Here is a 14,200-nt window from a genome sequence, read left to right as displayed (position 1 = left end):
ATCTGGGATGCACGCTAGGAGGCTTCGTAAACTTTAATTAGTAAGTCTTCCCTCTTCACCCCAGTGATTTACAATTAGTTCTGTGTCTAAGCTGAAGCAATGGAAAATCATTCCATAGGCATTCAAGGACGAACCTTCTTATTTCAGTTCTATTATTTAAATTCATGAATGTGATATATAACTTTTCAAGAGAACGAACGATGATTTTAGATGATTCATTAGGCATCCAGATTCCATTACACAATCTTGTTAACAAAATAGTAAGCAGCCAGGATGAGTCTCAATTATTTAGAAACCAAAATGAAGGTGTATAATCAGAATAATATTCATAGTGATCGCATCTTAATTAAAATATATTTATCTTAGATATCTATTCATTTCTTTTTAGTATAATTTTCATCAGTAGTGTAGAAATTGTAGTAGGTGACAATTTCAAAGTGTTTTTAATTTTGACTTTGAACAGAATCAGGAAGTGTTTCTTTGTGAAGTTTTTATGGCTTTATCATGATCTTTCAATATTAGGCACTGTAAAATGTACATTAAAGTGTATAGTCATTATTCAGGATTATTTTCACTGTGCCACAAAGGTCTGAATCTGAGTAACCATGTAAAAATGATTTATTTTTAGCATCACTGTCACTGAATAATGTAAACATATAAGTTTTTCAGTTATTTTTAGTAAACTTTCTTATATGGAGGGTAATTTATTAAAGGGCATGTAAAGTAAACTAAATACATTTTATTTTGAATTTGGTGAAACATTAATGTTAGAAAGAATATACATACTTTTAATATGTTTACTTGGAACTACTATATTTTTTTTTAAAGATTTTATTTATTTATTCATGAGAGACACACAGAGAGAGGCAGAGGCACAGGCAGAAGCAGGCTCCTTGCAGGGAGCCCAATGTGGGACTCGATCCCAGGACCCGTGATCATGACCTGAGCTGAAGGCAGATGCTCAACTGCTGAGCCACCCAGGCATCCCTGGAACTACTATTTTTTAAGAGATTATTTATTTATTTATTTATTTATTAATTTATTTATTTATTTATTTGAGATGGGAAGGGGTGGAGGGAAGCTCAAGCAGAATCTTAAGCAGACTCCATCCTGAATGTGAAGTTCAATGCAGGGCTCAGTCCCAAGACTGTGAGAATATGACCTGTGCCAAAATCATGAGTTGAACATTTGACTGAGCCATCCAGGTGCCCCTTTTGGAAATATTATTAATGTAAACCAATATATGTTTGAATTATTTGTTCGACATAATTTGTATTGGAAAAAATCGTCAGATAAAATAATTTCTACAAAATGAATAATTACATAGTTTTTAAAAATAATTCTGGAAGGAAAAATAAGGATTTTCTTTTTTTCCTTTTTTTTTAAGGTTGCATGTTCTAAGGAAAATGCCACTTGTAACTTTTTTTGAGTTCTCCTTGGCCTCTATGCCGGAGATTTTGAAATAAAGGTGATTTATGGTGAAAATAAGTTTGAGGAAGAGGAGGCCAAGAATTTTCAATCACACTACAATTCTGCATTACTAAATAAATCAGCAACTTTTATTCTTCAGTGGTTAATAAAGTATTATTTTCATTTTACAATGCACATGGAATACACTATTCTCTTTTAAGGTCATTGTCAGTACCATGCTGCACATGCATTTGTTAGAAGCTGCTCTAAGGTTAATTACTAAGTGACAAGTCCAAAGCCAATATAAACTTTTTACTTTTGGCTATAGAAGGTGAACCAAAATTTCTTTCCAGACCTAGTAACTTTATATTTCGATGTATTACCCTTCTACTTCCAAGTTAATCTCCATTAAGTTGAATACTTTCAGCATTCATAAGCTTGCCTCCTAAGATAACACACAGGGGAATGCTTCATACACTGGATGGTGCTATCAACAGCCAGTACAATAGTTCTACTGTTCTTCTCTCTCTCTCTCTCTCTCTCTCTCTCCCTCTTTTTTTTCCTACTGTTCTTTTGATGCAGTTAGCAGTTTTTGAAACAGGGAATCATTGAGAACATACATGGCAAAAGTTTGAGAACTGAGTTTGCAATCTTCAAATAGAATTTGCATTGATGATGAAAATTCATAGAAGAGGAAAAGCAGCTTGTGAAATAATAACCTAATGGCTAATAGTCCTTCTGAAAGAGCCCAAGGCATTAGAATGCTGCACTGGTACTCTGAACGCATCCATCTTCATGATCCCATACAATGACCCTTCTGCAGAAGTATGTTGAGACAACTAGAAAAAAAGTCATCTGAGCACATCTTTAATGATCTCTGTTGTTGTTTACTCGGTTAAAATAAAATTATTTTAAAAACTGCTAAACACACTATATAATATTATACGGACAATGATGAATATGACAATAGAAATGATGTCTGACAGTCTGAAGACTGATAATCACCCTAGTATTCTTGAATGTATTATATCTGAATCAACTAATGATCAAATTCATTTTGCCTGAGTTATCACTGTAAGCCACCTTATCAAAATGAATTTGATCACAGGTTACATATTCTTTGTTTTTTAAAATTGAAATTGAAATGATCACATAGGAATTGCAAGCAATGCTACTATTCTAAAACTCTACAGGAAATGGTTTTGTTACAGCCTGTTTTTTTATAGCACTCTGGTTTGTTTTTCCTTTGAAATTATCAGAATTTGGGAGTATTAGAAGAATAGTCTAGTAGTTGAAAAAGTATTGATGATAGTGTCCATAGGTTGCTCTGCCTAGAACTTGTTTTCTTTCACTGGTGTTTGGAATCTGTATCAATCAGCTACTTTGAAAGGGTAAGGAGTGTCAGAGGTGAGGCAAAATGAAGATTCAAAGCCATTTTGATCATGTAATTCCAGGTTACTAGTGAAATAACCACACCTACACAAATGAGCCAAATTCAATACAGTTAAAAAATAGAGAGTAAGTTTCCAGAAGATCGGGATTTTCAAATCATTTTACTGAAATAGGAAAATATTCAGTTTCCTAAAAGTAGACACTGCATGGTATAGATGGCTACTTTTTATAAGAAACAAATCAATTATCATTTGATAACTGATAGCCATCAGGTAGTTTTAAAAGCTAAACATTTGTTAAATTATTTGATACCATCGTGATGAAAACAAAATTATATCTAAAAGGTACATATATATTGATGGTAAAACTCTGCACATTAAAGTGTATATTGATCCCTCTGTTGTCTGAAATAAACATGGATAAAAAACAAACGGAACATCAGACCAAGTGATAATTAGTAAAATATTCATCATTGTAGAAAATTTCCGTAAATAGAGCAAACTCAAATTTGCAGAACACAATATTAGTATTATTCCATGTACTCGTATATATATATATATATATATATATATATATATATAGACATATATGTATAACTGTTTTTAATCAGACATTTTTGAGGTAACAAATGAATTGTATTCTACTTACATTGTATTTTATAAAGAGTAAACACCACTGTAGCGTTTCAAGTTTCTTACACAAATTACACCTGGTAAATGTGCTGGAGCACATGAGTTTTAAATCATTAAGACTATCCAAAACTATGTCTTAGCTTGCTTTAGCAATACATCGAATGAGCCAAACACAAGGAAAATATGATAGTGCTTTATAAAAATAGAAATGTGACCTATGCTTTGCTGCCTTCTCTGTCCCTGTTTATTTCAGCCTACTATCCACAGTGGTTTCCTAACCACTTATTAAAAATTGAAAGGCAACAGCTAACAGCTATAAACTCTGAGAAACATGAGAGGTAGCCCACTTATAGCAGATGTGGATTTTTTTTAAATGTTTGCCTGGAGTTGCTAAAAACCATCTAAATCTTAAATCTCTCCAATTCTGATGGATAGTTGCTTGTACCATACCTGTCTATATCTGTAATAATTGAAAACAGGGTTTAGAAGTAAAAATTCATTCTTGTCACCTTGGCAAATATGGTTTTGTGAGAAAATTATTAGTAGTTAAATATCCTCCACTGTCTCTACCTCTTTTGTGAAATAAACAAGACTTATCTATTAATACATAATGAGTTCTTGAACTTATAAATAACTCCAAAAGTGAAAAAAATCCCTATAAAAATGCTAATTCTACACATATACACATAATTCATAGATGAAATTTCAACTTATTTTTTAAAATAATGTTTATTCCTTAAAGCCCTGCTAATATTGAAATGGTAATGGAATTATGATACATATAAATGTTCAAGATAAAATGAAAATGAAAGATTAATATTATCCTAATAGATAAGTATCATAATTCCAAAATAAAATGGAGGATATCTTAACTCGTAGTAAGAATAGTTTTTTTTCTAGAAAACATTTTCATTTGCATTTTGTACTTCTTCTTCATTTTTGTTGTTTTGGCCTAACCAAAGAAATATAGAGAAACAGAAGAATCAATCTGATAAACTATATTAATGCCAATGACAAAAACTGGTATCCTTACCTGCTCCTACACAAGTAGAAGATATTTAATTTTCACTAGGAAATTGCATTAATACATCAAGAATTTTTTTGGCCCTTTGTTCAATTGCAGCTCCAGTATACTAAATCCCAACTATTTTCCTTCTGTTAGATTTATTTCTGTGTCTAACAGGAAAACATATTTCTTTATATTAATTGCCCTTTGGATTTTGCACCTCTGTGGTTTCCATTCCTTTAACCAATATATTTGCCTTATAAAACAAGATCCTAGAAAGAATGGGGTATTGATGCTTGAAGCATGTGTAGTGTTCTAAATTTACTACAAGAAGTGAAAAGTAAATGAATTCTTCTCCCACCAAAGTCATGAAAGGACATGTCTAACTGTTCCAAAGCAGCCCTTTGTGATTTAGAGGGAGTCTATCAGACCAGCCTCCAGATTGGGCTGCACAGGTCCAGAAAATTACTTTATAAAGTAATCACCTTTGGTATGACCTCAGATAAATGAAGAGCTGATAGGTAGCTAGCCCTGGGTACATTAACTTACACACTTCTTTCTCAGTTGATAACTTTGGTTGTCTTGCCCATATGAATATCTGCATGCACGTAACAGGGAAGAGCCAATATTCCTCATTTTGTAAAGTGAAGAAAAGAAAACAAAATTCACCTGGTGATTTTTTGTTGTCGTTATTTGGAAGTTCTATCTTTTGTGGTGGTGACCAGTCCAGCAATACTGGAAATGGTTTTCAAACCCATACAATCAAAACAAGGTGCATGATTGGTGAGAGTTTTTTTTTTTTTTTTGGTGAGAGTTTTTTTGAAGAACAAAATCATAACAGTTAAGTAGTTTTTCACCATAACTAACCATATATTTAACCAATTTCTTTGCAACCATACTATGATGAAAACCTTGTAAAATATGTTTTATATGATGGTGCAAGATAATGAAATTGCAGAATTTAATTATTTAGTAGGATTTACCCAACCCCATCCTGATTTCACATTATTTACCAATAAACATTTAATAGCCACCCTAATAGTTATTTCATGCCCTGAGGATTATCCAACTTAAAAAAACTTTAATTCTCAGAACTAGTCTTTCACAGAAAAACATCCTATTTCCATTAAAACGTTTAGTTAAAAATAAACAAAATCCCCAAGAATACATGTCCTGAATAAGTAAAAATGGGTTCATTTTCATTTCCAATTCCTTTTGCATGCTTCTGAATTCATTGTCATTATTCCATTATATTCATAATAATAACTATTCTCAATTATACTTTCAAATTAATTCTTTAGAAGAAGTCTTGGAATCATACACTTACAGTCTGTGATTTTTAGTGTCCTCTTGACTTCTCCACTTCCTGATCCCCCACAACCATCTTCATCATCACAGTCCCCGCTGACCTGTTCAACCATGCCACCGCCACTGCCCATTTGGAGTTCCCACTTGTCAGGTTTGGGTGACCTACCCTGTAACAACTAAATATAGATACCAAAAATATTTATTAATAACAAACTCAAATCATCTAAGGAGGCTATTCAGAAACATATGTAGAATTAGAATTATTTTCTTATGTGGATCTACTCTTTCGGTTAGAACACCTTACCAAATTAAAACTGTAACAAATGTTCAAACCACTAAAATAATAGTAAATAATGGGCAAGGTCTTGCAGTTGTGAAGATCTATGATCTGCATATAAACTCAGTGATCAAGCTTTGGTTGAGGCTTTGGAAAGCAAATAAACCAGGCCTTCTTGTGATGGACAGTGTGGCTGGAGAATTTTTTCTTTCTGAATTAACATATGTAAGCATGGTCGATTAAATTTCAATACCACACAACTCCCTTTGCAGTATATTGGCTGATATTGTTGTGCTGTGTTGTAAACCAACAATTCAAAAATTCTCAAAACAGAGTAATAGTCTTCAAGAAAAGATTAGGTGAAAAGAATGTAGAGTTTTGTACACATATATCTATACCTTTAAACTTCCTTGGATCATATGCATACTCCAATGCATATGGCACAAAACTGGACATTGGAACAAAAGACTTCTGTTTCTACAAATCATTTAAGAAATTTAACCAACTTCTTGGTTCTTGGTTCTAAAGCATTTCATTTACTTATATGAGCAAAATAGATGGAAGAGCCATTTTCCCCTACAGCACAAGAGTGCTGGTAATATTTTTGAATAATAATGGAAATGCCTGAACTACTTTTCGAGAAGGTGATGTTATGAATAATAGAATATTTCACTTAAAGCTAAGCCTGAGTAAAATGCTTCAATATGTGACATATACCCCTGTTAGGCAGTTTGGGAGAACACATGACCAAGCATGAGCACTAGAGGGTACTGCTATATTATGAATGAAATGTACCACTGCTGAACATTTATTGGTCATTTAAACTTTCAGGGTGCTTTATGAAAGTATTAGGGTTGCTACTCCTAAGAGATTTTCTAGACAATAGTATCGATGCACAGACAATAATGAAACACACAGCCCAAGGATAATAGTTCATAGTGAAAAACAAGGGGTGAAATATCCTCAGTACAACTACAATGAACATGCTTAACATCTAAAGACCACTTTCATTAAAGCAACTGGACTTTAACAATTTATAAGCTTTCAAAATTAAAAATAAAATTAGATCACAAATTGTGAAATATTGCAGTTCTTTCAAATTAATTTTCCCTGGGACGCCTGAGTAGCTCAGTGGTTGAGTGTCTACCTTTAGCTCAGGGTGTGATCCCAGGGTCTGGGGAGGTAGCCCCACATTGGGCTCCCTACAAGGAGCCTGTTTCTCCCTCTGCCTGTGTCTCTACCTCTCTCTGTGTGTCTCTCATGAATAAATAAATCAAATCTTTAAAAAATTTTTAATTTTCCCTAACAAAAATGAAATGACAAAATAATTTGACAACAATTTAAAAATTCTGGTCAGAATTTATTTCTGTTATTAGAATTCCTTAATTGTGTTAATAGGTGTTAAGTTTAAAAAGAAGTCTTCCCTGATTTGCTAGCATATTCCTCTGAAAAAGAGGTTAACATTCCATAAGACACCATCTTACTGAGAAGATCATACGCTGGGAAACAAGCTATCAAATTTTACTTTTTCTTCACTTTTCAGTTTCTCTGACTCTTTACCATCCCTCTCATTGTTTTCCAAGTCCCCCAAAATGAGACATAATCACTATTTCCTATTATCAACTCATCAAAAAATATTCAGAATTCCATCCGACCCACATTTCTGGGTTCCCAATAGTCCCATCTCCCTCTGATTGGGGTCAGTATCTCCATGTCCCCTACATGAAAGTTCTACCTTGCAATGTTCATTTCCTTATTTCTCAATCATCACAAATCCACAAATGTTCATTTTCATTCTCACAATTATAAGAAAATGTATCTTACAAAAATCAGCAGTATATTTCCAACCAACAAAAACCAGCTTTTCACAAGATCCTTATTCAAATCCCACATCTTTTGGACTACACTATTCTGATTTGTTCTTGTTTGATCATCTTTCTCTTCACATTTCCAAGAAAATAAAGATAAATGTTTCAGTTAATAGCAGAAACCTCTGTTCTTCCTTTGTAGTCTGATTCTGGGAATCCATCCTAACAGATTGTGCTTTCACCTGTATACAAATTACGCACAAGTCTTTATCTCCAGCTCTTCCTACAATACTTTGTCTCTAAGCAGCGATTGGATCTAAAAATGCACACTACTGCTTTGTATCTTAAAACTTTCATCTCCGCTATTGGTGTATCATTACAACTTCTCTTCCCAACCCCTTATAGAGGTCCCTCCACCTACTACCACCATATTATTTTCAGTCCCTCCACCTACTGCCACCATATTATTTTCCCCAAATCACTACTTTCACTATGTCCTTTCTCTGCCTTAATGTTCCTGTAACCCTAGACTGTCAAAAACTACTCATTCACAACATGTGTCTGGAGGAGAAATATCACTACAGATAGACAAATCACAGAAAGAGAATCTATGGCAAAACGTTTGTGAAATTCCTACCATAGTCTCTACTCGATATCCGTGAACTAAAGGCTTTTGAGCAAACTCACAGTAAGCAATCTTGTTTAACCATTGAAAGTCATTTCACATTTTCCAAATTCACATAAGCAAATTACCCCATCCCCTCATTCAACACCCATTGACGTGTATTTTGAAATGAGGTCTAGAAAATAAAGTTCAAATTTTGCTGTAGTCCAATTTTTGTTTTTGTTAATTATGTCTAAACACAGTCTCCCAGCACCCAGATTCTGCCCCGGAGTGGTCAGTGTGCTTTTCCCTGGAAATTGTGTGAATTTATAGGTCTATAATTTTGTTTGTGCTTGTTTTATACTCTTTTCACTTCCAATTCTTGTTTTTCCTCCACACAGAATCTCCCTGTCGTCTTTTTCAACTCATCATATTATACTTAAACCTCAAGTTCAAACTCAAATTTAACTCTTTTCCCATTCCATGCATACTGCTTGAATCTTTTAAATCTGTGTCCTATTCACAGGCACTTAGTTTTCTTTTCTTTTCTTTTTTTCTTTTCTTTTTCTTTTCTTTTCTTTTTTTTTTCTTAATTTTACTTATTAATTTGAGAGAAAGAGAGAAAGCACAGAGGGAGATGGAGAAGCAGACCCAAGCAGGAAGCCTGACACGGGGCTCCATCCCAGGATGCCCAGGATCATGACCTGAGCTAAAGGCAGATGCTTAACCAACTGAGTACCCAGGTGCCCCCTTAATTAACTTTCTTGAGCATATACTATGCGTTTCTCATTGTTGGTAAGTCTCTCAAAGATGAGAGACGATTTCATCATTTTTAAGCTCCCAATGATGACTAGAGGGATTTCTACATTATAGAAGTTAAATAAAAAAGCTTTAATTAATTTGAAATTTGAAAATAATTAATTAAATTTACTCTGCCTTCTATGTCCTTTTTATCTAATTTAATAAAGTGCTTTTAGTTTTACTCCAATCTTCAGAGGCCATGATATTCTAGAATAGATTTTGGATTCTGCTTATTGACTGGTAGAAGAATTCATTTATTTATTCAATGACATGCATTGAGTACATATTATACAACACACATATATTTTGAAGGATATAATTCACATCAAAGGAGAAGATGTAGTCTTAGCTCTTAAAAAGTACTCAGTATGCATTTCTTATTTCAAATCAGCCTTCATGAATATGCAATTGTAAGTTAAAATTAATATAAAGGAAATAATGTGAAAATCAGGAAAAGAAAAACAGACTAAAGGTTTAGTTTTGTGACCCTGCTAAATTATTTTTCTTTTCAATCTTAAAAAAGAAGTTAATCTCAATCTTGAGCTCCTGGAAACATCTGAAAAAGTTGTTTAAACAGAAAATTAACATTAAAGGATTATGTCAAGAGATACTTCCCCAAAATATTTGTGTTTGCTACCCTATGAGCTAGGTATAAAAAGAGTATTCCAATTTTTTTAAAGATTTTATTTAATTTTTAAAAGATTTTATTAATTAGAGACACACACAGAGAGAGAGAGAGAGAGAGAGAGGCAGAGACACAGGCAGAGGGAGAAGCAGTCTCCATGCAGGGAGCCCGAGGTGGGATTCAATCCCAGGACTTCAGGATCATGCCCTGGGCGGAAAGCAGGTGCTAAGCACTGAGTCATCCAGGGATTCCCTATTCCAAATTTTTTTAAAAGATTTTATTTATTTATTCATGAGAGATACCCACAGAAAGAGGGAGGCAGAGACATAGGCAGAGGGAGAAACAGGCCCCATGCAAGGAGCCCGACGTGAGACTACATCCCGGGACTCCAGGATCATGCTTGGGCCAAAGGCAGGCGCTAAACTGCTGAGCCACCCAGGTGTCCCTCCAATTACCTTTTTAAATGAATATTCAGGAATTGGAATCTAGTGTCAAAAACTTATTTATATAAAATATTCATTTTTTTCCCAGAGTAGGGAGGGAACTTTAGCTTTACTATTTGGGTAACAGGCAATGGAATCCTCCCCTGTTCTTTCTCAGGGTATCAGCTCTTTACAATCCTCTCTTCCTCCAGTGCCTGGAAGGCTGCATGCAAATCACTCCTCCAATGCTCTGTTGGCTCTGCCTTTATGGACAAGTGTTAGTTCACATAGTATTCTCAAGCCACTTTTGAGAAAAATACACAGCTTTCACCAAAGAGGAGCCTTCCCTCATATGTCTTTAAGTAAAACAGAAAATTTCTACATATGTACAATTAAAGCCACATACAAAAATAAAATGAGCCTACAGAATAATGAAGCTAATTTTTATAAATGACTTACAAAAATCAATCATATTACAGTAGATATACCACACACAGTATCAAATCTCTCTTCATTTCATCACATAAGTGGATAGCTGTTCCATATACTCATAAAATACAGAACATGTTATAAGAATTTTTCAAAATTTACAACCTCAAAAAATTAATATTACTTCTCTGGGACTACATTCTCTGCATCTTTAAATTAAGAGAAGAAAATCTATTTAGAAGTCTTTGGGAGTATTATTTGGGTTTAATTATGTAAAGTGCTACCATATTATGAGTGTTCACTAATAGTTATTTGTATCATAATTATCATTATAACTAGTAGGAACTGAGACCAGTACCCTGATTCTGTCTTTGAAAATAGGAACCCAGGCAGAGGTAAACATTTTTCCCTTCATCCTCACCCCATCTTGGCTCTGAGTCTGCCCAATTATAAAGATGGTGGAATTTGAACACTTAAACCTGTTCCCTAGTCATGAAAGATAGAAAGTGGATCAATACATACATATTTATAGAACAATTAAAAGAGAGGAAAGGGCACTATTTTGAGTCCCAGACATACATAAATTGTGTGCCTTTAAGCAAATCACTTAAGCCCATTAAGATTTATTTTATTCTCCTGAATGCAAGGGAAAGTACTGTATACAGCATAAGGTGCTGAATTCACTTGCAGTGTCCTGTGCAAGATACAACCTCCATAAAATTGAAAAGTAAAGTCAGGACGGTGAAAAAACGCACAACTTTTAGGGTATTCCCCTTTCCTCAATGCCAGGCAGTTCGTGCAGTCAGCTGATTAGCTGAAAATAGTCAGTTCTGATGACTGATGCTTCCTGCTTATGTTTAATTGGTTTAGGAAGCTCATTAGGTATGCTATCTTGGAGGATGAGTTTGGTGGGTAGAATATCTGATGACTCTAAGGCAAATGCATTTCTTTCAGCTGGTGAATTAATCTCTCAATAGACTCAATTTGCTTTTTACTAACAGTCTGGCAACATCCCATAGTTGCAATATCCTTTCAAACACTTACAATAAAATCTGGCTATAGATGGTTCACATACACAACATGTTTGCTGTGAAAGAGAAATGTATTCATCAAAAATTTCCAAATGTGAAAGCCATTGAATGTGCCTCAAAATCCTATACATAGTGAAGCATCTCTAAAATATTTCCTCCATCCCCTTATAACCATTTACACAGATATACAAGAAGTACATATGTATTTAGAAAGCATTAGTCATCAGATATGTGCCTCTAGACATCTATTCAAATGTAGACACAGTAAAATCTGTGGTTTTATGATTTTATACTATTGATGAGAATACGCAGGTGAAAATTAAATGTTGACAGAAAAATTTCAAACCAGAGAACTGAAGAGACAGAAAAAAATGCAATTATACTTCTACTTCATCATTAATAAGACATCTCTAAAGATACATTTTAAGTGTAGACTGAAAAAATCTCTTTGAATATATATATGCAAATATATACATATATATAGGAATTTAATTTTGTCATAAAGCTGTTGGTATCTGCACTTTCATGCAGTTTAAATGAAACTTTTAAAGAAATGTATGGGAAATAGGAAAACAACAGAACTCATAACATCTTAAAACTGGAACTCTGATTCAAAATTCCTTATGATATATTTTTAAAGTTATCTCTGTTGCATATTTCAATGAGAACTTTTAAAAAATAAAACTCCTTATATAATACACTCTCATCATTTTTTTTCGCAACTTCAATTCCCTTGCCCCAAACCTCCAACTCCGCTCCCATCTAGACCCCCACTCATTCCATCCTTTCTTCACCTCCCTTAGGAACACTGTGACAATCATATTTTACAAATCTTTTTCTACCAAACTTTCCCACTCTTCCTCTTTCAAGTGTAAAAAAAAAATTTAGGTTAAGATCACATAACTACAAATCTCCAGATCCATCCTTTTCAAAAGCAGTGAAACTGTACTAGACTATTCTACCCAAAAAGCCAAACACATTTTATAATATGTCATGTTATGTTACGTTGACCAGACACAGAAGTCATTTCTGTAGGATTTCTTGTCAGTGTTTACTTTAAGTTTGAGCTTTCTGATCTCGGCTTCTGTTGCACCAGTAATTTGAAAGGTCACTGTTCTGTTGGCATTTAGTTTATGCAAGGCAGTCTGGCAATTTATAAGTCTTGTGATTTTTGTAAATAGAATACTGAACTTAGAAAATGCCTACTACATTCACTATCTGGCTCTAATGCTGCAAAAAAAAATAGTGTTTTTCTTGTTTTCCTAAGAAAATTCTGTATGTCTCCTTGCACTGGGCCTGAGCTTACTTTCAACTCAGAATATGGCTGGTTCCATCTTTTGAGCTGTCGTATCAAAAGTGAACAGATATGTTTGTAATTAATGTGTGTTCCAGTCTGAACTCTACCTTTGACCTCACAGGAGAGTTTAAACTAAAAACTAATGAGTAAGTGCAGGAATAAAATGGAAGTAGGGATACAAACAAACAGCAACAAGAACTCAGAAAAATTGGGAGACACATTTTTTTTTCCAAAAGAGGAAGTGTGCACATCAAATATTAGCAATTCTCAAATGGCGTTTGTGAAATGTCTTTGTGAAAACACTCTGAGGTACCTGGAAAGAATTGGTGAAAAAGCAAAAAATCTTTCTTACAATACAACTTCAGAGTTAATGTGGGAGCCTTCCATCAGATATCGGAGCCTTTTACCAAAACATCCATGCTGAGTTGGCTGGTCAGATAAAGAAGATCAGTGACCACAATAGGGAAGAAACAAGGACACTTTGCAACCAGCAGTGTATAATGACCCTGCAGCAGGAGAATGGGAGAAGAAGGGGAAGAGGAGAATGGAGCCTATAAGTTAATTGAAAACATGTGAGACGTTCAGTGGACTAAGTAGATGTGTGATGCAAGTTTCTTGAACTCAGTCAGACATTTCATGAGTCATAACATTTATACTCCCCCATCCCTACCACCCAGAAAAGGTGAGAATTATTTCCCTAATGCCACTATCTTACTTCCCAGCTAATTTATTAATTTTCTAAATCATTATTGCATAATCACCTACATAGATACACACAAACCACACTACATCTTGTCACTCGCAAATGTTAGAGGACAGAAACCATCCAGGTTTCTAGTCATTCTAGGTTAGTCTATGATTAAAATCGAAGGACATCCAGAATAATCAGATATTAAATAATGTCATTATTTCATGTTTCTTGGGTGAAGAGAACATTTGCATTATTCATGATGTGGTTTATCATTGGGAAGTAATTTTTTAATATGCTGAAAATCTGTATCTCTGTAACTAGGTCTTCATATGAGTGAGAAATATTTAAATACCCACCCAGCATACAGACTATCATGCATATTAGCTCTAAATGCACAGTCACTTGGGCCCAGATGACCTCAGGATACTGCCTCTGCCTGATTCGGGTGTCAGAGAAGTAAAGGTACT

General features: G+C 34.1%; 1 protein-coding gene across 1 annotated transcript in view; it reads right to left on the bottom strand.

Moving 5' to 3' along the window:
• GPC5 (glypican 5) overlaps positions 1-14,200 on the bottom strand; it is a 1,341,373-nt gene that overhangs the window by 676,254 nt on the left and 650,919 nt on the right. Inside the window, exon 7 of the mRNA XM_025441003.3 lies at positions 5,768-5,924. Within this exon, the coding sequence (XP_025296788.3) occupies positions 5,768-5,924 (157 nt within the window). The remainder of the gene's footprint in view (positions 1-5,767; positions 5,925-14,200) is intronic.

The sequence above is a fragment of the Canis lupus genome, chromosome 22, assembly GCF_003254725.2.
Source record: "Canis lupus dingo isolate Sandy chromosome 22, ASM325472v2, whole genome shotgun sequence".
NCBI classification, from domain to species: Eukaryota; Metazoa; Chordata; class Mammalia; order Carnivora; family Canidae; genus Canis; species Canis lupus.
This window is presented reverse-complemented; position numbering and strand designations above follow the sequence as displayed.